The sequence below is a fragment of the Chiloscyllium plagiosum genome, unplaced genomic scaffold (assembly GCF_037043375.1).
Source record: "Chiloscyllium plagiosum isolate Xiang-an unplaced genomic scaffold, Cpla_swu_hap1 HiC_scaffold_3, whole genome shotgun sequence".
Classification (NCBI taxonomy): Eukaryota; Metazoa; Chordata; class Chondrichthyes; order Orectolobiformes; family Hemiscylliidae; genus Chiloscyllium; species Chiloscyllium plagiosum.
Genome location: NW_028270141.1, coordinates 157264914 through 157290464, shown reverse-complemented (window position 1 = coordinate 157290464; position 25551 = coordinate 157264914). Strand labels below are relative to the sequence as shown.

The window sequence follows — 25551 nt, the reverse complement described above, 5'->3', positions numbered from 1 at the left end:
GTGAGAGACAGTTCAAGTGAGTATATGGTGTGGGGAATTTGGAGGCAGTGTGGGAATCAAACTTGTAAATCTTTCTTTTCTTTCTCCATTTTAAAAGTTTAAAACTCAGTCGTTTAATTGATAGGTTAATAAGGTAGTTTAAATCTTTGAGGAGAAAGTGAGGTCTGCAGATGCTGGAGATCAGAGCTGGAAATGTGTTGCTGGAAAAGCGCAGCAGGTCAGGCAGCATCCAGGGAACAGGAGAATCGACGTTTCGGGCATAAGCCCTTCTTCAGGGCTTATGCCCGAAATGTCGATTCCTGAAGAAGGGCTTATGCCCGAAACGTCGATTCTCCTGTTCCCTGGATGCTGCCTGACCTGCTGTGCTTTTCCAGCAACACATTTCCAGCTAATAAGGTAGTTTACTCAGCTGACTGAGGGACAGCTATTAGCCTGAAAAAGGCCTCAACTGATATGATTACTACTGAAGCTTAACTAGTGTGAGTCACTAAGTAAACAAATCAGGATGCAGGGTCAGCTGATGTGCTGTACATGTATGATGTAATAACTGGTAGACCCCATTGTAGTTTGTAGTGACCACATGTGTAGCAAGTGTTGGTTGCTTAAGGAATTCTGACTCAAAGTGATGAACTGGAGTCTGAGCTTTGAATATCAGGGAGGGGAGAATTACCTGAATACTGCATTTCAGGAGGCGGTTGCACCCTTCAGATCTTGGATTTGGTCAGTGGGTAAGGACCGGAAGGTGCAACTATCAGTGAAGTAGGTAGAGGAATTCAGGAGGAATTACTGAAGGAGCCTCAGCCCTTTTTTTTTGTCTAACAGGTTTGTGACTCTTGCTGGCTATGTGGATAACATAAGGGTTATAGGGAGGTTGAGCAAACTGATCATAGCACCATGGTACAGGGAGCCATTCAAGAGGGAGGAGGAAATAGAAATATAGTTGTAATCAGGGATTGTATAGTCAAGGGAATGAACACTGTTCTCTGTGGCCAGCATTGAGAGTTCCGAAGGCCATATTGCCTGCCAAAAGCCCGGGTTCAGGGTATCACATCATGGCTGCAGAGTAAGTTGGAGTGGTAGAGGAAAGATTCAGTTGTCGTGGTCCATGTGGGTATCAACGATATAGGTAGACAGGGAACGAGGTTCTGCTGAGGGAATGTGAGCAGCAAAGGACTAAAGTAAAAGCAGAACCAAAAGGTAATAATCTCCAGATTACTACATGAGCAACAGGCTAATTGGCAAAGGGTCAACAAGGTTAAAGAGGTAAACGTGTGGCTCAAAGATTGCAGTGGAAGAAACAGTTTCAAATTTCTGGAACGTTGGCACCATATGGGGGGGAGGAGGGAGCTGTTTGATGAAGTGGACTCCACCCGAATCATGCGGAATTAGGGCTGTGAATGTGGGCCTTCAATTAAATAGTGGAGGCAGGGAAGGGTCTTAGTAGAGGTTATTACATTTTCCAGAACAGAGTACAGAAGGGCTCAGGAATCTTACTTCAGGCTCGGCAGATAAGGGGCAGTTGTGAGAAGGGACATTCTATGCAGGACTGAGGATGTTGAAATTAAATGCATATAATATACAAAACAAAGTAAATTATCTTATAGCGCAGATTGAAATTGACAGAGGTGGTGACCGTAATGTGAGAGAAACACAGTGCAGTTTGAGAGGGAAAAGCTTGAATAGGATGTAAAGGTATTACATCTGAGCATAAAGGTAACTACAAAGACAACTAGCCTGAGTTTATTGGAACAGAAGCCTAATAAAGAAGATGGTAGAGCAGTAACAGCAGGAACTTCTGGGTTAATTTGGAAGGCACAGCAGAAATCTATCTAAAGAAGAGACATTCTAAAAGGAAGACGAGTCTACCATGACTGACTAGGGAAGTCAGAGACTTAACAAAAGCAAATGAAAAAGCGTACAATGTGGTGAAGACTAGTGGGTAGCCAGATAAAAAGCCTTTTAAAACGAGCAGAGGATACCAGAAATGGCAATAAGGGGTAAGAGAACATGAAATATGAGGCTGAGCTAGCTACTAGAATAAAAGAAGATTGCAAGAGATTTTTTTTAGATACCTAAAGGTTAAGAGAGAGGCAAGAGTGGACATTATGCTGCTGAAAAACGAGGCTGGAGAAGTAGTAATGGGGAACAAAGATATGATGGAGAAACTGCATAGACACTTTGCATCAGTCTTCACAGTAGCATACCAGAACTTCAAAAGATTCAGGGAGCAGAGATGAATATAGTGGCCATCACTAAGGAGAAGCTGCTGGGGAAACTTAAAGTCTAAAGGTGGATAAATCGTCTGGACCAGATTGATGACACCACAGTTCTCTAGCAAATAGTTGAGGAAATTGTGAAGGCATTGATGGCGATCTTTCAGGAATCACTCAAGTTAGGGATTATTCCAAAGAGCTGAAAAATGGCTAATGTAGCACCTCTATTTAAGAAAGCAGAGAGGCAGACAATAGGAAATTATAGGCTGGTTGGACAGACCTCGATTGTTGGTCAGACTTTAGTGTCCATTATTGAGATAAGATTGTAGAGTATTTGGAAGTGCAAGGTAAAATAAGGCTGAGTCAGCACAGCTTTGTCAAGAGGAGATCATACCTGATAAATGTGTCAGAACTCTTTGAGGGGTAACGAGCAAGTTAGACAAAGGACATCTAGTGAATGTTGTGACGTTGCTGTTCCTTTAAAAAGGTTGTGTTGCCCTTGTTTTTTTTTTCAAAAGGGTTGTACGAGGCAGAGTTGCTGAGATGTCAGGGTATATCGAACTGGAGAAGCTTTTAAGTTTTTAAAAAAACATACTTGCACAATGGAAGGGGAGCGGCTACTTCTCCCAGTTCAGCTTTTCGATGGTTTGTTTTGGTCACTAAGGAGAAGCTGCTGGGGAAACTTAAAGTCTGAAGGTGGATAAATCGTCTGGACCAGATTGATGAGACCACAGTTCTATAGCAAATAGCTGAGGAAATTGTGAAGGCATTGATGGCGATCTTTCAGGAATCACTCAAGTTAGGGATTATTCCAAAGAGCTGGAAAATGGCTAATGTAACACCTCTATTTAAGAACGTCTGGCTGTTCAGAGCTACTAGTCAGTTTAAGCTAGGGATTCCAAAGAAACGACTACAGTGGAAGGAGGTTCCATACTAAATCTCTCTGCCATTTCCCTCTCCTGTAAGACCCTGTGTTGATTTTATCTTTTTTGCCAAGTTGTGTTTATGGAGCTTGTTGCAGGAATTTGGAACAGCATCATTAAGTTGGGATAATCTGTTGGGGTTTCAGATAGGTTAAGTTATTCTATATTCTGTTCTCTTTTGTTTGTGTTTCATTCAGTAATCTTGCAAATAAATTCTATTTTGTTTGAAACTACGTAGATGGGCTAGCTGCATCACTCCTGGAATATCCACGCTACACCTGCTTAAAAGAACTAGAAAAGTTAGGTTCCAGGCTATTTTCTTGAAATGTTTTGAGGGGTCTGGCCTGGTCCATAACAATGTGATCTAGCAGTATTTCCAGAAGGCCTCTCATAAGATGCTGGACTGGAGTCTTCTTTTTATTGCTGGCCAGCATTTATTGGTCATCTCCAGTTGCCCTTGAGAAGGTGGTGATGAGCTGCCTTCTTAAACTGCAGCAGTCCACCTGTTGTGGGTGGACCCACAATGTCCTTAGGGAGGAAATTCCAGACTTTAACCCAATAACAAATAAATGGAGATATACAAGTCAGGAATGGTCAGTGGCTCAGAGGTGAATTGGCAGGTGGTGGCATTGCCACGTATCTGCTGCCCTTGTCCTTCTAGGTAGAAATGGTCATGGGTTTGGAAGGTGCTGTCTAAGGATATTTGGTGAATTTCTGCAGTGCATCTTGTGGATAAGACACACTGCTGCTACTGAGTAAAGGTGGTGGAAGGATTGGATGCTTATGGATATGGTGCCAATCAAGCAGGCTGCTTTATCCTGGATGGTGTCAAACTTTTGGAGTGTTTCTGGAGCTGCACTCATCCTGATGGCAGCCAGTGACTAGTGGGGTACCACAGGGATCAGTCTTATGACTGCAACCACTCAAGTTATACATTAATGATCCTGGATGTAGGTTTGCTCGCTGAGCTGGAAGGTTCATTTCCAGATGTCTGTCACCCTACTAGGTAACCCTACTAGGTAACATCTTCAGTGGGCCTCCAGGCGAAGCACTGCTGCTGATTCCTGCTTTCTATTTATAATTAGATATTTATAATTTTTATTACATGACATTACTTTACTCACATATTTGTTGTGTCCCACTGTATTAAACACTTTCTTGAAATCTATAAATACATCAATCCTTTCTGTTACTTCTTTTGAAAAGGAATGACAGGAAGTTAATTAAACATGATTTATTCTCTAGATATTCCCATGCTGACTCTTCCTAATCAATACACCCTTCTCCATGCAAGTACTAATTCTATCCTGAATATCAGTTTCGAGAATCACTAACAAACTAACTGGTCTGCAGTTGCTGGGATTATCTTTACAATCTTTCTTGAACAAGGCCGTAGCAGAGCACTGGCTGTGTGGTCTCCTTCTGCTCCTACATTTTATAGTCTATTTCATGAGATGTGGTTGCTGCTGTCTGAGCCAGCAATTATTGCCCATTCCCTAAATGCCCTGAAAGAGATGGTGGAGCCACCTTCTTAGACCAGAGCTGTCTGTTTACTCTCAATCTGATAGTGACAGTGAAGGAGTGGCGATATTTTCCACATTTGGATGGTGAGTTGCTTGGAGAGGAACTTATTGGTAGTGGTGTTCCCATGTATCTCTGTTCTCATACTTATAGATGCTAGTGATTGTACATTTGGAAGGTGCTGTCTCAGAAGCCTTGCTGAATTTTTGCAGCGCATCTTGTTACTGGTACACATTGCTGCTACTGAGCATGTGTGGTGGTATGGATCGATGTTGGTGGCTATGATACCAATCAAGGAGGGTGCTTTGTCTTGAATGGCATCAAGGTTCTTGAATGCTGTTGGAGCTGCATTCATTCATTAGAGTTGGGAGCGTTCCATCACACTCCTGACTTGCGCCTTGTATACGGTGGACAGGGATTTGGCGAGTCAGGCGGCGAGTTATTCACTGTAGGATTCCTAAACTCTGACCTGCTCTTGTTGCCACAGTATTTACATTGCTAGTCCAATTCAGTTTCTGGTCAACAGTCAGTCCCAGAATATTGATAGTGGGGGATTCAACAATGGTAATGTCACTGAATGTCAAAGCAAATTGGTTAGATTCTCAGTTATAAAATGGTCATTGCCTGTTACTTGTGTGACATAAATGTAACTTGCCACTCGTTAGTCCAAACCTGGATATTGTCCAGATCTCACTGCATTGGGCACAGACTGCTTTAGTATCCAAGGAATCATGATTGGTGCTGAACATTCCCACTTCTGATCTCATGATGGAGGACAAGTTATTGATGAAGTAGCAGATGATGATTAGGCCTAAGACACTACCCTAAGGAACTCCTACAGATGTGTCCTGACAGGACCAATATCCAACAACCATAACAATCTCTAAAGCAAAATGCTGCGGAAGCTGGAAATCTGAAACATACAGAGAAAATGCTGGAGAAATGACCAATTTGAATTAAATATGACTCTTCTTTAAGAGTTTCTCTTTCAACAGACACTGCATGAGCTGTTGTTTCTCAGGCATTTCTATGTTTGAACCATAACCACCTTCTTTTCTGCCAGCTGTGACTTCAACCAGTGGACGGTATTCCTCAGATTCTCATTAAATCCTTGGCGCCACCACAATTGCTCAAATGCAGCGCTGATGCCAAGGCTAATCACTCTCTCCTCACCTCTGGAATTCAGTTCTTTGCCTGTACTTAAACCAAGGCTGTAGTGAGTTCAGCAGATGTGTTTGTGAGCAAGATACTGCAAAGCAAGTGCAGCTTGATAGGGTTTTCCATCACTGGATTTATGATTGAAAGCCAATTGATGAGGTGGTAATTTGTTGGGTTGGATTTGTATTGCTTTTAGTATTCAGGACATGTCTCGGCAATTTTCCACATTGACAGGTAGATGCTAATATTGAACCTGCACTGGAACAGCTTGGACAAGGATGCAGCACGTTCTGGAGTATAAGTCTATTGCTAGAATGTTGTCAGTGCTCATAGCATTTACATTATCCAGTGCTTCCCACTGTTTCTTGACATCATTTGGAGTTAATCGAATCTGTGATGACTGGGACCTCTGAAGGAGGCCGAAATTAGTCCAATCAGCACTTCTCAATTAAGATTCTTGCCAATGTTTCAGCCTTATCTTTGGCAAAGATTTGCAAATGCACGATTTGCTGGGATACCGTACTATTGAGGATGAGGACATTTGTGGAGCCTTTTCCTCCAGTGAATTGTTTAATTGTCCACCATAGTCACAACTGGATGTGGCAGGACAGCAGAACTTTAATCCATTGGTTGTGGAATTGCTCAGCTGTGTTGATCATTCGCTCACTATGTGGTTTGGCAAACAAGTAGCCCTGATTTGTAGCTTCACAAGGTCAACGCTTCATTTTTAATTATTTGTACTTTGTTACTGGAGTGGGGCCAGTACCAAATCCTGTGGTACAACAGCTCCAACAACATTACCTTAACATTTTGCTACTACCAAGGCAAAATGTTTTAGAAACAAGCTTCACAACACTCCTTATAAAACAGCTTCGAAACACTCTAAATTTGTGGTGGTTGCTCTGAATTAGCTTATACTTTTCAATTGCTCACTAATTATACTCAATTTTGGAATTTAAAATTTGGGAGAATTGTTTTGTTGTCCAAAATTGGCAGCTAATTCAGCACCCTGTGACTGCCCTGATGTACAAATGAAAGTGGATCAATTCTTGATTTTGTAGGGAAAGGATAAACAGCTGGCACAAAGAATAATAGAGTCAAATCTGGTCCTAAATGATTGAAAGAAACTGAACTAAACATTTTTCGTGACTATTGTGCCCTTCATAATTCCCATACTAAACATAATAATTTTCAAAACTCACCTCCTGGCCAGCAGGGCACTCATTTCTTCCATCAGACCAGTACCTCCTATAGAAATCGGAGCTCCATTACTCCGTGATGACTCAACTTTAGAAGAAGTGGACACTGAACCAATGCTGCCTGTTATAGAACTTGAACCTTCGTCAGTCTGGAAAAAAATTTTAAAAAGTGACCATTTTACTTAAAATCAGGAATCTAAATCACATTGTCACCAGCACGACCTATATAAGTTTGTTTTGTAACTATATCTTTCAATTTGTAAGATAGTTTCTAAATCTAGAATAAATGGAAGGTGTCTTTCAGGCAGAGAAAGGTATCATTAATATCAGGTTGTAAACAGTTAAATTGAGCCATGACCCTTTCTTTTGAAGATAAAAGACAGGGATGGTCAGAGAAAACTGTTTAATGTTTTTAACTGGAAACATGGAGATGGTGGAAGTTCAGGTTGCAGACATCTCTATAAACTCGAAACTATCAAAAAGAGAAGGGTGCGATCTAAATGCAAGAAGACAAAAAGATAGATGTTAGCCAGGTTTGCACCTTAAGCAGAAAAAATTACGACAATGTACTGGTAGAAGTTTGAAGACCAAATTTGTGAAGTGGTCAAACAAAGCTGGAGGGTTGCCTGGCTGGAGCTAGGGAAAGAGGAAGGAAATACCAAGAAATTTCTCATAATGAATGATGTATTCGGAAAGGAAACTAATAGCTATCAAATCGCAACAAAGTCAAAGGGAGGTAGTGGCAGAGTAGTCATGTCACTGATTAGTAATCCAAAATCCCAGACTACTGTCCACCATGGCAGATGGTGAAAGTTGCTTTCAGTCAAGAAAATTAGGATGAAAAGCTGGTATACTGGTGACCATGTAACTGCTGTGGATTGTTGTAAAAACCCATTTGGTTCATCAATGTCTTTTAGTGATGGTTGGACCATGTGACTCTAAATCCACATCAACGTGGTTGACTGCTAACCAACCTCTGACATGATCTAGCCAACCACTTAGTTGTACCAAACTGGTACAAAGAAAGAAAGAAACTAGAAGTATGAACTAGCATCAACATCAATGTTGGCAATGTTAATGGCAAGCACAGTCCTGTCAACTCTGCAAAGTCATTCTTACCAACATCTGGGGCCTGTGTGCAAAACAATGTCCCAGACACCATAAACAACGTTTCTGATGCATCCTTATCTACCAGAAGGACTGACCCACCAGAGATGGCAGCACAATGGTACACCGTCAGGAAAGAGTTGCTCTAGGAGTCCTCAACATTGACTCTAGTCCCATGAAGTCTTATATCATCAGGTCAAATATGAGTAAACAAACCTCTTGCTGATTACCACCCAATGCATCTCCTCGGCTGATGAATCAATACTCCTCCATATTCAACATGGAGGAAGCGCCGAGGTTGGCAAGGGGCAGAATGTATTCAAGATGGGGAATTTAAACGTCCACCACCAAGAGTATTTCGGTAGCGCTATTACTGACCAGTCGTGAAGGATGTAGCTACAATACTGGATTTGTAGCAGTTGGTCAGGGAACCAACAGGAAAAACATGCTCAAAAATCTACTTGTCACATATGCAGCCATGAGCCATGACGATATGAGTAGAATTGCGAGTCCTGTCTGCACACTGAGGATATCTTCTATCATGCTGTGTGGCGCTACCCTTGTACTAGATGGGACAAACTTTGAACAGATCAAAAATGCAAAATGGACCATCCATGAGGCACTGTGGACCATGAAAAGCAGCAAAATTATGTTCAAACACAATCTGTAACCACAAGGCTCAGTATAATTCCACTCGCTAAAATTGCAAGAATACAGGAGGTCATATCTGGTTCAACAAAGAATGCAGGAAAGCAGGCATGTCTAAAAATGACATGTTAATCTGGTGAAACTATGAAATAGGACTATTTGTATACTGAACAGTGAAAACAGCAATCAACAGTATATGCAGTCTTGCTGCATCCAATTGTGGTAGACATTTAAACAACTAACAGGAGATGAAGGACACACAAATATTCCGATTGTCAATGCTTCAGGACCCCAGAAAAGAGCAAAAGGCAAGGCTGAAGTATTTAAATCTATCCTAAGGCAGAAAATACAAAGGAATAATCCATTCCAACTTCCTTCTGATCATACACAGCTATCTAGAGCATCATAGATACCAGTTGTCAGCCAATTTGACTTAGTTTACACGATATGAGGAAACAGCCAAAGACACTGGATACTGCAAAGATTATGGGCCCAGGAATATTATGGCATTAGTCCTGAAGGTTTATGCTCCAGAACTAACTGTACCCTTATCTATACTGTTCCTGTACAACTGCAACATTCACACTTTCCTGTCAATATGAAAAAGTAAGACAAATCAACCTGGCCAACTGCCTATTATTCTCTTCTCAATCAGTTAAGTGATGGAAGAGGTCATTTATATAACTACCAAGCAGTAGTTACAAATGAATTAGCTGCTCAGTGATGTTTGGTTTGACTATCACCAAAGCCACTTGGCTCCTGACCTCATGACAGACTTGGTCCAAACATGGACAAAAGCTTAGGGATCAGAGCTGGGGCCACAATTATTGACAATATATGGATGAGGAAAGTGAATGTACTGTAGATGAGTTTGCAAATGACGCAAAGACAGGTGGGAAAGCAAATGGTGAATATGAAACAAAGTGCCTGCAGAAGGAGATAGATAGGTTAAGCAAGCGGGCAAAAACTTGACAAATGGAATATAATGTGGAGAAATGCATGACATTTTGGCAGAAAGAATAGAAGAACCGAATATTTAGTTAAAAAAGACTGCAGAAAGCTACAGAACAAAGGGGTTGGGGAGTTCTTATCCATGAATCACAAAAAGCTAGTTTAATAGGTAATAGGGAAGGTAAATGGAACGATGGCCTTTATGTTAAAGCGAATGGAGTCTAAAAGTAGGGATGTTTCCTAAAACTATACAAGGCACTAGTCAGACTACAGGTAGAATTCTGTGAACAGGCACCTTACCTAGGGATAAATAGAAATTTAGAAAATAATAGCAGGAACAGGTCCTTTGAGCCTGCTCTGTCATTCAGTATGATCATGGCTGATCATCCAACTCAGTACTTTGTTCCCAGTTTTCCCCCATCTACTCTGATCATTTTAGCCTTTATAGCTAACCTTAGACTGTGATCCCGGGTACTGGACGCTTTCTTCTTCTCACTGTGGTGCACAGAGGTCTGGTCCAGTGACAAACCCGTGACCACAGAATCATCTAGAGACCCTTCAGCCCAATGAATCTGCACCAACAAAACCACTCTAAAACTACATTAGTCCCACTTTCTCACACTTAGGCCATGGCCTTGAATTTTATGGCACTTTAAGTGCTCATCTAAATATTTTATAAAGGTTGTGCGATGTCCCTATAGGTGGAAATAAACTTCCTTCAAATTCCCCTAAACCTCCTGTCTTTCACCTTAAAATTATGCTCCCTCATTGTTGACTCTTCAATAAAGGAAAACAGCTGCTTTCTATTCACCCTGTCCATGCCCCTTATAATTTTATATAGCTCCATCAGGTTGCCTTTCAGCCTGTTCTATTTTAAAGAAAACAACCTAACCTTATCCAGCCTCATTTCAAAGCTGAAATGCTCCATCCCAGGCAACTTTCTGATGAATCTCTTCTGCACTCCCTCCTGTGCAATCACATCCTTCTAATGGTGCAGTGATCAGAACTGCACACAGTACTCTTGCTGTGGCCTAACCAAAGTTTTGTATAGTTCCAATATAACCTGTCTATTATAATGTGTACCACTGACATAAGAGGCAATTCAGATCAGGTTTTCTCGGCTGATACTAGCTATGGAGGGACTTTCTAACGATGAAAGGCTCAGTAGATTGGGCCTTTATATGTTGGAACGTAAAATGAGCGGCAACCTTATTGAAACACAGAAGATTCTTCAAGGACTTGACAGGGTAGATGCTGGAGAAGTACAGGCAGAGTCTAGGACCATATCTCAGAATAAGGGATCACATATTTCTGTGCTATACTTTTCTATATTTAAGACAGAGGAGGAGATATTTCTTCTCTCAGAGGATAATGAACTTATGGAATCCTTTATCGCAGATGGCTGTTGAGGTTAGATTATTAAGTATATTCAAGGCTGAGACAGATTTTTAATCACTAAGGGAATGAATGGTTTTTGGGAAAGGGCTGGAATGTCAAAATAAGAATGATCAGAACAGCTATGATTTCATTGAATGGGAGAGCAGACTTTTATGGACTATCAACTTCCACTGCTATGTCTTCTGCCTAGCCTCCAGAGGTGAGGTGACAGTGACTGCCGTAGACACCATGGCAGCATTTGAGCAACATAACATCACAAAACTGAAGTCAATAGGAACTGGGGGAAAATTCCTCACTGATTAGAATCATACCAAACACAAAGGAAGATAGTTGAGGTTCTTGGAGATCAATCATCTGAGCCCTAGTTCATTTCTGTAGAGTTCCTCAGGGCAGTGTCAGGTCCAAACATCTTCAGCTGCTTCATCAACGACCATCTCTTCATCATAAGGTCAAAAGTGGGGATGTTTGCTAATGATTACATAATGTTCAGCACCATTCTGAACTCCTTAGAAAGTGAAAGAGTGAGTCCCTGCCAAATGCAACAAGACCTGGGCAATACCCTGGTTGAAAAGTCAAAAGTAACATTTGTGCCACACAAGTTCCAGGCAATGATCATCTCCAACAAGAGAGAATCTAACAGTGTTCCTTTGACATTACACTGAATCCACTATATTAACATCCTGGGAGTTACCACTGACTAGAAATTGAACGTGACCAGCTATTTAAATACTGCAACTACAAAATCAGGCCAGATTCTAGGTATTTTGTAGTGAATAACTTACTTCCTGTTTCTCCATGGCTTGTTCACCACCTACAAGGTGTAAGTCATTGGTGTGATGGAATTCTCTCCATGTGTCTGGATTAATGCAGCATCTACAACATATGACTGGCACCTCATCCACCTCCTTCAACTCAACACTAACACACATTGGCAGCACCATTTACTAGATGCACTGCAGTACCTCACTGATTCTCTTCCCAAAGCATATTCCAAAAGCTTCCATTATCTCTACCATACAAAAAGACAATGATTGCATTGAAATACCATAATCGGCAAGTGCCCCTTAAAGCCAAACACTATCCTGACTTGGAAATACAGTGTCTGTGAAGGAACAGTGATTTGTCAAAATCTTAGAACTCCCTCCTTCACAGCTGTGGGCAATTTTCCACAGTAGGTTGGATGCCAGTGTTGCAACTAGTTGAACAGCCTAGCTCAGGATGTGGCAGTTCTGGAGCACAAGTTTTCAGACTATTGCTGGAATGTTGTTGGGGCCAATAGCCTTTGCAGTGTTATTTGATATCACGTAGAGCCAATGAAATTGGTTGAAGACTGGCATCTGTGATGCTGGGGTCCACTGGAAGGGAGACCGAGATGGATCATCCACTTAGCAGTTCTGGCTGAAGATTGCTGCAAGTGTTTCAGCCTTATCTTTTGAAATGATGTATTGTGCTCTGCCATCATTGAGGATGGGGATATTTGTGGAGCTCTCTTCTTCCGTAAGTTGTTTAATCATCCACCACCACTGATGACTGGATTTGAGAGAACTGCAGATCAGATTAATTGGTTATGGGAATGCTTACCTCTGTTTATCACTTTATGTTTATGCAGGTAATAAGACCATAAGACATCGGAGCAGAAATTACACCATTCAGCCCATTGAGTCTGCTCTGCCATTCAATCATGGATATGAGTTTCTCAACCTCATTCTCCTGCTTTCTCCCTATAACCTTTGATATTCAAAACCCTGTCTATCTCAGTCTTAAATATAGTCAATGATGTGGCCTCCACAGCCTTCTGTGGCAGTGAATTCCATAGGTCCACCACTCTCTGCCTGAAGACATTTCTCCTTATCTCCGTTCCAATAGGTTTTCCCTTTAAGACTGTGCCCTCAGGTCTCTCCAAGAAATGGAAATATCTTCCCAACATCTACTCTGTCCAGGTCTTGTAATATTCTGTATGTTTCAATTAGATCGTCTCCAAATCTTTCTGAACTCCACTAAGTATAAACCCAGAGTCCTCAAACGTTCCTCATATGTTAAACTTTCCATTCCTGGGACCATTCTTGTGAATCTCTTCTGAACACGTTCCAGGGCCAGTACATCCTTCTTGAGATATGGGGCCCAACACTGCACTCCAAATGTGATCGGACCAGAGCCTTATAGAGCCTCAGAAGTACATTCCTGCTTTTATATTCAAAATGAATGCCATCATTGCATTTGCCTTCCTAACTACAGATTCAACCTGCAAATATACCTTGAGAGAATCCTGGACTAGAACTCACAAGTCTCTTTGTACTTCAGACATCTGAATTTTCTCCCCATTTAGCAAATAGTCCATGTCTCTATTCTTCCCAACAAAGTGCATGACTTCATACTTTCCCACGTTGTACTCCATCTGCCACTTCTTTGCCCACTCTCCTAACCTGTCCAAATCCTTCTGCAGCCTCCCCACCTCCTCAATGCTACCTGTCTATTTACCCATCTTTGTATTGTCTTCAATCTTAGCCAGAATGTCCTCAGTTCCCTCATCTAGATCGTCAATGTATAAAGTGAAAAGGTGTGGTCCAAACACTGAGCCTTGTGGAACACCACACTGTCACTGGCTACTATCCTGAGAAGGACCCTTTTATATCCCCACTGTCTGCTTTCTGCCAGACAGCCAAGCTTCTATCCATGCTCGCAACATGCCTCTGACACCATGAGCCCTTATCTTACACAGGTTGACATCTCATTTTTAAGTATGTCTGGTGTTAGTCCTGGCATGCCCTCCTACACAGAGTTAATCTCCTGATTTGTTGATACTATAGCAAATGATTTGCTTCAGAGTTTCTGCATCTGCAGCATTTTGCACCACAGCAGAATATACTGTTTAGTACACAATATGGATTTAGATTAGAAAATTAGCCCTCTATGACTTGGACTTACCCGGCCCACTTTCCTGAGTTTTGCTCCAGCCAATGCAGCTGCTAATCCTGTCAATGGACGATCATCTTCAGCCAAGGATGATGAAAAACCTGAGGATGGAAGAGGTGGGGCAGGAGGTGGTGGTGGGGCAGGAGGTAAGGTCTGCCCAGGAAGGGGAGGTGGTGGTCCAGGTGGAGGAGGAGGTCCTGACACTGGCAGTGGAGGTGCCGGTGGTGGAACTGGAGGCGGTGGTGGTCCAGATGTTGGAAGCTGTGGTGGCCCAGGAGGAAGAGGGGGGGCAGGTGGAGGGGCTGGTGGTCCTTGTACACCATCGCTTGTTGGGGCAACACCTGTGTTGATAGAACATGATAATCAGATCAAACATATCACACTTGATACAAAATTACTTTGTATTTGTATCTTCCTTGTGAAAGCAAATAAAAAAGAAACTATCATAACTTCATCTTTAAGAAATTAAGATCTTTCTCATTACACCAACTCAGTATTGTGCACACAGGAATTGGTCCCAATATTAAACTGGAATTTTTGTGAGGCTGTCCCCATATTCACCAAAGGATATCAGTTTCAAACAGGATCAGGCAAGGTGAGGACCCTGAAACAGGTGGTCAACATCACCAAGAGGAACAGGTGAGGTGATGATGCGAGACAAGCAGTCAACGTCACAGTGAGGAGTAGGCAAGATCAGGACTTCATGCTAAGATGTAAGGAAAGATGAAATAACATTTTTTAAAATAGAGAAAGTCAGCAGGTCTAGCAGCATCTGTGGAACACAATTATAACTGAATTGTTATAAAAGTCAACCAGACACAAATAAGACACACCCAGGGTAATAAAAATTGAAGAATAATATTTGATTTGTAACATTAATTGTTTCGTTCACCACAGATGCTACCAAACCTGCCAAGTTTCTCCAACATTTTCTGGTTAATATTTGTTTTCTAGCATCTGCAAGATTTGCTTTTATGTAAGATCCCTAGTATTTGTTGTTCTTTAAACTAGAAGTAGTAAGCTTCGTGGGTTGTACATACATTGAAGTGGCCAAGAGTACTGAGCCAGAAAGGGAATGAATGACCACCAGATAGTGTAAAAGCACCAAGCAAGTGCAGCATGAGTGCCCTCTCTAATAGATTTTCTGTTTTTGATACCACTAAGGGAGAGATGGCTTCTCAAGGGAGTGCAGTGAGAGCTGAGTCTGTAGCATCAGGAGTAATCAGCGCAAAGGATTAAGGGCAAGTGTCAGAGGCTGGGTGAGTGGCAGAGAGAAGATGAGGGAGAAAACAACAGTGATTGGGCATTCTATCATAAGGGAAATAGGTAGGCATTTCTTCAGCTGTGGACATGACACCAGCATGGCATGTCGCCTCTCTGGTGCCAAGGTCAAGGGTGTCACTGAACAGCTACAGGGCATTCTGAAGGCTGTGAACGGCCACAGGTTGGTACCAACAACATAGGTAAGATGACAGATGGAATACTGCTGCAGAATATAGGGACATAGGAAATAAATTGAAAAGCAGGACTTAAGAGATAGTAACCTCAGGATTCCTCACAACACCACGAGCTGGCGAGATTAGAAATAGAAGAATAGACCAAATTATTCTCTGGCTGCAGTGTAGAATATAGCAAGTTAGATTCTTGAAGCAGTGGAATCAATTCTGGGGAGGCATCTGTACATACTGGTCAGACTACACAACTGACAGCCTCAAAGAAGTGTTTGCCAGTACAGAGGAACCCCCATTATCTGAATATCAATTATCTGAATTTTGGATTATCCGAAGGAGATGTCAAAGTCCCGATAGAAACGTTACATCAAAGAGGTGTTTCCAACATTGATCACGTCCTTTGTTTCTAATGATTAAAAACAAACTCGGCTTACTGAAATACTGCTGAAAACAGTCCTGGACATCGATGGGATTCAGGCACCATCTCCAAATGACTGACTGCCCGCCCTCTCTACCTCTCTCACCACACTTTCCCTGGAGTTCTACACAGGCGTGTATCCTGAACCCCCCTTCCCCAGATAATCTCTCCAACCTTGTCCCGTATAGGGCAAAGGTGGAACTTGTCAAAAAGTTGCAGTTAAAAGTTGTATGTGTGTGCGGGAATGTGTACATGTGTGTACGTGCGCACAATTTGGAGACTCACCCCCAAAAGGGAGCAGCAGGAATGTGGGTGTGGGCAGACAGGGAGCAGGGTTGGATGAGAGATGGGGGGTTGTGAGCGGACAGAGGTGAGGGGTGGGGCTCACGCACAGTGTACTGCTGTCTAGACTCCTGAAGGGGGAGCAGACTTAGCAAGTGCTCGCTGTGTGAATCCCATTGAACTGATGAGGGGGGGGTGTCTTCAGCAATGCTGCAGGCTCCTTACACATAAGTGTCTGCTCAGAAACAAACCCTTAGACAGAGAGAGCAAGGAAGGTGGAGTGAGAAAAATGTAAACTTCAGAAAACTCCAAGCCCCAGAGGGCAGGCATTGAATCAATTAACTGAATAATCAATTATTCAAATGAAATAGTGCCTGCCCATCTCGTTCAGATAACTGATGTTCCTCTGTATTGTGCAGCAGGGTTTAATTGGAAGGAGTTGGGAACCTGAATGGAGAAACGACGTGAGAAAAATAAAGGAATTGAAAGATATTAAAGTCAAAAGCATAGCAGAACGCAAAATAAGCAGGGGTTAGCAGTAAATTTAACAGTTTGGAAGAGGTAACAAGACAGGGAAGTACTCAGCAAGTGTCAGGACGCGAGGAAGCTGACAGGGACTGAGGGATCTTGGGACTGCTTGTCCACAGATCCCAGAAGGCAGCAGGACAGGTTAGTTTAGATGGAATATGTACACATGCCTTTATTAATGTGGCCTAGATTACAAGAGCAAGGAGGTTATGTGGGAGTTATACAAAATTTTGGGTTAGGCCACAGCTGGAGTACTGTGTGCAGTTCTGGTTGCCACACTATAGGAAGGATATGATTGCATTGGAGTAGATGCAGAGGAGATTCACCAGGATATTTCACGGGATGGAGCATCTTAGCTATGAAGAGAGCCTGGATAAGCTCTGGTTGTTTTCTTTAGAGCTGAGAAGGCTGACAGGGGTTGTGATAAAGTTGTGACACATTATGAGGGGCATAAACAGAGTGGCTAGAAAGCAGATGCTTTCCCTTGTTGAAGGATCAACATCAAGGGAGCACAATTATAAGGAGAAAGGCAGGAGATCTGAGGGTATTTGAGGATTTTGTTCCACCCAAAGCGTGGTGGGAATCTGGAATTCATTGCCTGGGAGGGTGGTTGAGACAAGGAACCTCTCAAGTTTTAAAAAGCACTTGGATGAGCACTTGAAATGTCAATAAAAGTGCTGGAAAGTGGGATTCGTGTAGATTTAGAATACTATAAGACCATAAGACACAGAAGCAGAAATTAAGCCATTCAGCCCAGAGTTGGCTCCATCATTCAATCATGGCTGATAAGTTTCTCAAACCAATTTCCTGCCTTTTCCCCGTAACTCTTGATTCCTTTGACAATCAAGAACCTATCTAACTCAGTCTTAAATATACTCAATGACCTGGCTTCCACAGCCTTCTGTGGCAGTGAATTCCACAGATTCACCCTCTCTGGCTGAAGACGTTTCTCCTTATCTCCATTCTAAAATGTCTTCCCTTTACTCTAAGAATGTGCCTTCAGGTCCTAGTCTCTCCCACCAATGGAAACATCTTCCCAACAACCATTCTGTCCAGGCCATTCAGTATTCTGTAAGTTTCAATTAGATTCCCTTCATCTTTCTAAACTCCATCAACTACAGACCCAGAGTCCTCACATATTAAGCTTTTCATTCCTGGGACCATTCTCGTGAACCTCCTCTGAACATGCTGCAGGGCCAGTACTGAAATAGTGGGCCCAAATCTGCGTACAATACTCCAAATGTAGTCTGACCAGAGCCCTATAGAGCCTCAGAAGTGGGTATTTTGATGGTGCAGACTCAATGGGCTGAAGGGCCTCTTCTGTACTTTACGATTCAATAAGTCAAATAGTGCTGAAGTTTAAGAAAAACGTAAAACATCAATTACAGGTCTAAAGGTGTTAATGAGGAGAAAGTGAGGTCTGCAGATGCTGGAGATCAGAGCTGAAAATGTGTTGCTGGAGAAGCGCAGCAAGTCAGGCAGCATCCAGGGAACAGGAGAATCGACGTTTCGGGCATAAGCCCTCCTGAAGAAGGGCTTATGCCCGAAACGTCGATTCTCCTGTGCCCTGGATGCTGCCTGACCTGCTGCGCTTCTCCAGCAACACATTTTCAGCTAAAGGTGTTAATCCAAATGCACAAGCATTTGCTATAACACAGCCAAATTAACAGTGCAAATAGTCATATACAGATATGTTATGACTGTTAGTATGGAAACACAGTTGTTCACTGACCACGGATGGGAATTGAACATTCAAGCGTATTCAATATTTAATAGCTTTTCTGTGGTATTTTTAGTATTTGATCTTTAGGAAAGACAAAAAGAATGGAAAAGAAAATGGGTGCCACTGTTAATAAGAATAAAATCAGTGAGTGAAAAAGGATATTGTTGCAAAAAATCTAGATGCGAACACAGTCTGGGTGGGGCTAAGAAGCAATAAAGAGTGGAAAATATTAGTTGGTGTAGTCAATAGGCTGTCAAATAGTAACAGTGATGTACAGAATGGGATTAAACAGGAAATTAGAGATGCAGGCAACAAGTGTGCTACAGTAATTAATCATGAGTGATTTTAACCACACATCAGCTAGGCAAGCTTCATTTGCAAGAATACAGAAACAGTTGAATTCCTGGATTGTGGACAAGATGGATTTTTTACTGGTACACTGAGGAAGAAAGGGACACAGTACACACATTTTAAACATTTTAAAAAAGGGTTGAGGAAAGGATTTCTGCACTTTTAAAAGCAAGTTATCTGACATTCATTATAAGTGCTGTTTACCCTACAGTTTGATCATGCAGTGGGGAAAGTTGGAGATAAGCAGGAGCCAAGGTATATAAAATGGAGATTCAGCTAGCAACAAGAGCTGATTGACAATGAGTCAGCATTCACCAATGATAAAGGTGTTTGTCCTGGCAATGACTACGTGATTGGTTCCAGATAGCTGAACCACTTGAGAGTGTGAAAGTTTGGGCAGAAGCCAGTAGACATATGGAAAGGAATGGTTTGTTCTCCTCTCTGCGCTACAAAATACACCTCAAGCCTAAAAAAAACCAATTTATTTTCTGTCATTAGTGTTATAAACCGAGACTCTTAATGAATACGTCAAAGGCATTCTTGCAAAATGAAAATTTTCAGCAAATTGCTCCCTTTTCAGCAACTTTAAAGGCAACGTGATAGCAATGGTGGACTTTAATGTTGATATAAACTGGACCAATTGCATTAGTATATGTGGCAGTTAAGTTTGGAGAATGCATTCATGACTAAATACTTGCAGGTTCCTCAAACTAACCCTTAAGCTTCCCCAACTATCACAGACCTTTCTTTCACTTGCTTCCAACCCCTTTCCTTTATATTGTAGGCCTCTCACCACTGCACAATCTATCCTCCTCCCACCACTGCAGGTCTGCCATGCCTGCGCCCCTCCTCCACAATGTCACAGGTGTCTCACCCCCCTCATACATTCTGCGCCTCCAACTCTGCTTTCACAGATCTCTCTCTCCTGAACCTGCTCTCGCAGGTCACTCCTCCTCTTCCTTAAATATGACCTCCTGCCTCCACAGTGGTCTATCACATACTCCTCCTAAATTCTCACTCTCACTCATTGTCAAGGACCAAAATAAAGTCACAACAAGAAAAATGTTTGGAAAGCACTGTCTTAAGTTTCTAAAAGATACCAGCTGCATAGATAGGGGATGGCCTAGCTACAATTTTCCCAAATGCCATAAATTCTCACTCTCACTCATTGTCAAGGACCAAAATAAAGTCACAACAAGAAAAATGTTTGGAAAGCACTGTCTTAAGTTTCTAAAAGATACCAGCTGCATAGATAGGGGATGGCCTAGCTACAATTTTCCCAAATGCCATAGACTTAGAACATAGAACAGTACAGCACAGAACAGGCCCTTCAGCCCATGATGTTGTGCCGACCACTGATCCTCATGTATGCACCCTCAAATTTCTGTGACCATATGCATGTCCAGGAGTCTCTTAAATGTCCCCAATGACCCTGCCTCCACAACTGCTGTTGGCAACGCATTCCATGCTCTCACAACTCTCTGTGTAAAGAACCCCGCCTCTGACATCCCCTCTATACTTTCCTCCAACCAGCTTAAAACTATGACCCCTCTTGTTAGTCATTTCTGCCCTGGGAAATAGTCTCTGGCTATCGACTCTATCTATGCCTCTCATTATCTTGTATACCTCAATTAGGTCCCCTCTTCTCCTCCTTTTCTCCAATGAAAAAAGTCCGAGCTCAGTCAACCTCTCCCCATAAGATAAGCCCTCCAGTCCAGGCAGCATCCTGGTAAACCTCCTCTGAATCCTCTCAAAGCATCCACATCTTTCTTATAATAGGGCAACCAGAACTGGACGCAGTATTCCAAGTGCGGTCTAACCAAAGTTTTATAGAGCTGCAACAAGATCTCATGACTCTTAAACTCAATCCTCCTGTTAATGAAAGCCAAAACACCATATGCTTTCTTAACAACCCTGTCCACTTGGGTGGCCATTTTAAGGGATCTATGTACCTGCACACCAAGATCCCTCTGTTCCTCCACACTGCCAAGAATCCTATCCTTAATCCTGTACTTAGCTTTCAGATTCGACCTTCCAAAATGCATCACCTCGCATTTATCCAGGTTGAACTCCATCTGCTACCTCTCAGCCCATCTCTGCATCCTGTCAATGTCCCGCTGCAGCCTACAACAGCCCTCTATACTGTCAACAAACACCTCCAACCTTTGTGTCGTCTGCAAACTTGCTGACCCATCCTTCAATCCCCTCATCCAAGTCATTAATAAAAATTACAAACACTAAAGGCCCAAGGACAGAGCCCTGTGGAACACCACTTACCACTGACTTCCAGGCAGAATATTTTCCTTCTACTACCACTTGCCAGTCAATTCTGTTGGCCAGCCAATTCTGTATCCAGACAGCTATGTTCCCCTGAATCCCATTCCTCCTGATCTTCTGAATAAGCCTACCATGGGGAACCTTATCAAATCTGGAAATGTGTTGCTGGAAAAGCGCAGCAGGTCAGGAAGCATCCAGGGAACAGGAGAATCGACGTTTCGGGCATAAGCCCTTCTTCAGGAAACTCCACAGGAACCTTATCAAATGCCTTGCTGAAGTCCAAAAACACCACATCCACAGCTCGACCCTCATCAACTTTTCTAGTCACATCCTCAAAGAGCTCGATAAGGTTTGTGAGGCATGACCTGCCCCTCACAAAGCCGTGTTGACTGCATTTAATCAAGCCATGCTCTTCCAGATGGTCATAAATCCTATCCCTCAGAATCCTTTCTAACACCTTGCAGACGACAGACGTGAGACTTACTGGTCTGTAATTGCTGGGGATTTCCCTATTTCCTTTCTTGAAGAGAGGAATTACATTTGCCTCTCTCCAGTCCTCAGGTATGACTCCAGTGGAGAGCGAGGATGAAAAGATCTTCGCAAGTGGCGAAGCAATTGCATTTCTCGTTTCCCAAAGCAGCCGAGGACAAATCTGATCCGGGCCTGGCGACTTGTCAATCTTAATGTTTGACAAAATTTTCAGCACATCAGCTTCCTCTATCTCTATCCATTTCAGCATGCACACCTGCTCTTCAAAGGTTTCATTCACTTGAAGGTAGCAAATGTAACATTGCGAAACAAAAGACTGGAGAGAGTGCATGAGAGAGTCCAAGGGAGAGACAGAGGGACAGAGAGAGACACACAGAGATAGAGATAGATAGACAAAGAGAGAGAGAGAGAGAGAGAGAGAGAGAGAGAGAGACAGGGACAGAGAGAGAACATGTGCGAGCATAAGTGCGTGACAGAGAGGGAGGGCATGGAACAGAGCACACATGCTCTGAGAGAGACAAAGTGGGGTAGAGGGAGACAGAAGTAGAGAAAGAGAGACAGACAGAGAGAAAACTATTGACCTGATATCCATTAGCTTTGCTGTGTCTTTTGATAATGTAACAGACAGGACTGGTGCGGCATGTACAGAATTCTAAAGGTGTTTGATTATGTGGCTTTGCAGGAATCCTGAAGCTCAGGTATTTAAAAAAAATACTCTAGCATTAGAGATATTATATTGGCAAGGTGAAAGTCATGGTGGAGGTTTCTTTTTCAGACCAGAAGATTGCATAATATGGGGGTTTACTACAGCTGGTACACGGACCTGCTTTGCTTTATACATACATCAGTGACTTAGACCAGATTTTGAAAGCACAGTGTCACAAATTTGGAAATACACTGAACTGTGAAGAAGACAGTGATAAGCTTCAAGATAGGCTAGTGAAAGGTGAAGACGCATTGATGAAATTTGACACAGAAATATAAAGTGAGACGGTGATGTGGTGGGATTCTTGTGTTGTATATGAGAAAGTCTTGTAAATTAGATAACTGAGCGGATCATGTGTTTTCATGCTGCTTGTTGAAAGCCAAATGTTAGCTAGCTGATGAGAATAACTTCCTTGCTCATTGAGGAAGTGCCTTGGGATCTATTATAATATTCTGAAAGGGCAGATGGCCTTCACTTTGTCCCACAGGGCTTGATTTGATTTGATTGATTTAGTGTCTCATATACCTAAGTACAATGAAAAGTTTTGTTGAAAATCAGTAAAGGCAGAACGCAGTTCGCAAGCACATATAGATCATAGGATGAGAAAAAACTAGACAGAGGCATACAAGTTACACTGCACAGGGTGTGCGCTAGGCAAGATCAGCATTATTTGAAGAAGAGAGTCCATTCATCAGTCTAATAATGGCACAGAAGAAGCTGTTCATGAACCTGCTGGTGCGTGTGTTAAACATCTTCTGCCTGATGGAAGAGGTTGTAGGAGAGCATTGCCAGGGTGTGATGGGTCTTGATGATGTCGGCAGCTTTTTCCACTGAAATGGGCCATGTAAATGGTGTCCATGGGTAGAAGATTGGCTTCTGTGATGGCTTCTGGGCTGTGTACATCACCTTCTGTAGTTTCTTACAGTCCTGGGCAGAGCAGTTGCCATACCAGGCCGTTACGCACCCAGACAGTATGCTTTCAATGGTACATCTGTAAAGATTGGTGAGGAACCTTGTGCAACCAAATTTCCTGAGCTGCCTGAGGAAGAAGAGGCATTGTTGTGCCTTCTTGACCGTTGCATCTATGTGGGAAGTCCAGGACAGGTTGTCGGTTATTGTCACTCCTAGGAACTTGATGTTTTCCACCCTCTCAATCTCAGCTCTGTTAATGTAGATGGAGGTGTGTTCTCTTCCCTTCTATCTAAAGTCAATGATCAGTTCATTAGTTTTGCTGACACTGAGAGGCTGTTCTCATTACATCACTAAGCCCTTTATCTCCTTCCCGTATTCTGACTTGTTGCTGTTTGATATCCCTACCATGGTAGTGTCGTCAGCAAACTTGCGAGGAACCTGTCTCTATACTGTCTCTGAAGCTTTCACATCTTTCCTCAGTTGCAGTGCAACATTCCAGTGTTTTAAAAAAGTTCTTCATAGCTTTCTTGCTTTTAAACTCTATGCCTCTATTTATGAAACCCAGGATTCTGCTTGCCTTGTTCATCACTTTTGCAACTTCCCCAGGTATCATCAATGATTTCTGCTCATTTAAAAAAATATTTTCATGGATGTGTACAACATTGGCAACACCAACATTCATCCCTGCAGCACTTGAACTACGTCGTTTGTTCAGCCATTTTTGAGGGCACTTAAACATTAATAACATTGCTGGGTGTCTCAAGTTATTAAACTGGGTAAGATCTTAAGATATACTCATTCAGCCCGTTGTGTTTGCTCCTCCCCATTCTCCTGCCTTCTCCCATAATCTCTGATTCCCCTACCAATCAAGAACCTATCTATCTTTGTCTTAAAAATACTCAGGGACTTGTCTTCCACAGTCATCTGTGGCAATGACTTCCACAGATTCACCACCCTCTGGCTAAAGAAATTCCTCCTCATTTCAGGTCTAAAACTTTACTCTGAGGCTGTGTGTTCAGGTCCCAGTCTCTCCTAGTATGGAAACATCTCCATGTCCACTCTATCCAGGCTTTCAATATTCTTGTTTCAATCAGATCCGCCCTCATCCTCTAATCTCCATTGAGTACAGACCTGAAGCTCAACCTCTCCTCTTATGGCACGCCTTTCATCTCCAGGATCATTCTTGTCAACCTCCTCTGGACCCCTCCAACCCACATCCTTCCTTAGATATGGGGCCCAAAACTGCTTACAATATTCTGAATGTGGTCTGATCAGGGCCTTATGTAGCCTCAGCAGTACTGCTCTTGTATTCTGGCCTTCTCAAAATTAATGCCAACACTAAACCATGTGACTATAAGATATAGGTGTAGAATTAGGCCATTTGGCCCATTGACTTTGCTCCATCATTGAATCATGGTTGATGTTCTCCTGCCTTCTCACCCTGTAACTCTTGATCCCCTTACTAATCAAGGACCTATCAATCTCTGTCTTAAATACACTTAATGACTTGGTAGATGTATTTCCCTGAAGGAGCAGGTGTGATTTTTAGATTAATTAACATTTATTTCATCGTCACTATCACTGAGATACGCTTTTAGTTTCAGATTTTATTGTTTCATTCAATTTTAATTTAAACCTGCGTCACCAGAACATTAATCGAGACCTCAAGATTACTAAACCAGAGCCATCCAGACTACTTAACTGCCCAGGAAAATGCTTGGAGGCTTTGAAGAGTGCAGAATTGGTTACATTAATGAGAGGTACTAGAGTTCAGAAAGGTCTGTGAACTGCATTGTTAAAATAGCTTTTGTTAATTCAGTATGACCTTCAACTTATCACACACAAGTTACATGAAAGAAATTTCTGCACATTATGAGATTTTTCATATATAGTATCAAAGGCAATCCCATTCAAACTCACAAAGCAATCATAACCATTATTCAGAAAGTCAATAGAATATTTAATTCCTGTCTAAAGATTTTACTTAAATATTCATACGATACCACATGATTGGAGTACAGTTCTACAGTTCTGTCCCTTCTTTTCTCCTCCACTGCAAGAGGAGAGGTGAGGTGGTGTCATGTTACAGTTCTTTACTTGGAAGGACCTTTAGTAATTTTTACCATACTACTTGTAATTATGTCCTCAGAATAGCTACATGTACACACTTCAGCCATCAGAGGAAATAATTCCACCTCACTTCCACAGAGATATCAAGACAACTTACATCATCTTTACAACATAGTGAAGACTTAGTACAGATTCCAAAATCTAATCCAGAATCTTTACCAGGTAGATATTGGTCAAGTAAAAATGTATAAAACTTATGTTGATACAATTTGTTTAGCTCACATGTCTGCAAAAATACTTGGATTTTTAAAAC

General features: G+C 42.2%; 1 protein-coding gene across 7 annotated transcripts in view; it reads right to left on the bottom strand.

Annotated features, from left to right (window-relative positions):
• The window catches only part of enah (ENAH actin regulator), a 430686-nt gene that overhangs the window by 40761 nt on the left and 364374 nt on the right, over positions 1-25551 (bottom strand). For all 7 annotated transcript variants that reach the window (XM_043687385.2, XM_087984585.1, XM_043687386.2 and 4 more), the window contains 2 exons: positions 14044-14372; positions 7018-7163 (listed from right to left, as the gene is read on the bottom strand). In XM_043687385.2, the coding sequence (XP_043543320.2) occupies positions 7018-7163; positions 14044-14372 (475 nt within the window). The remainder of the gene's footprint in view (positions 1-7017; positions 7164-14043; positions 14373-25551) is intronic.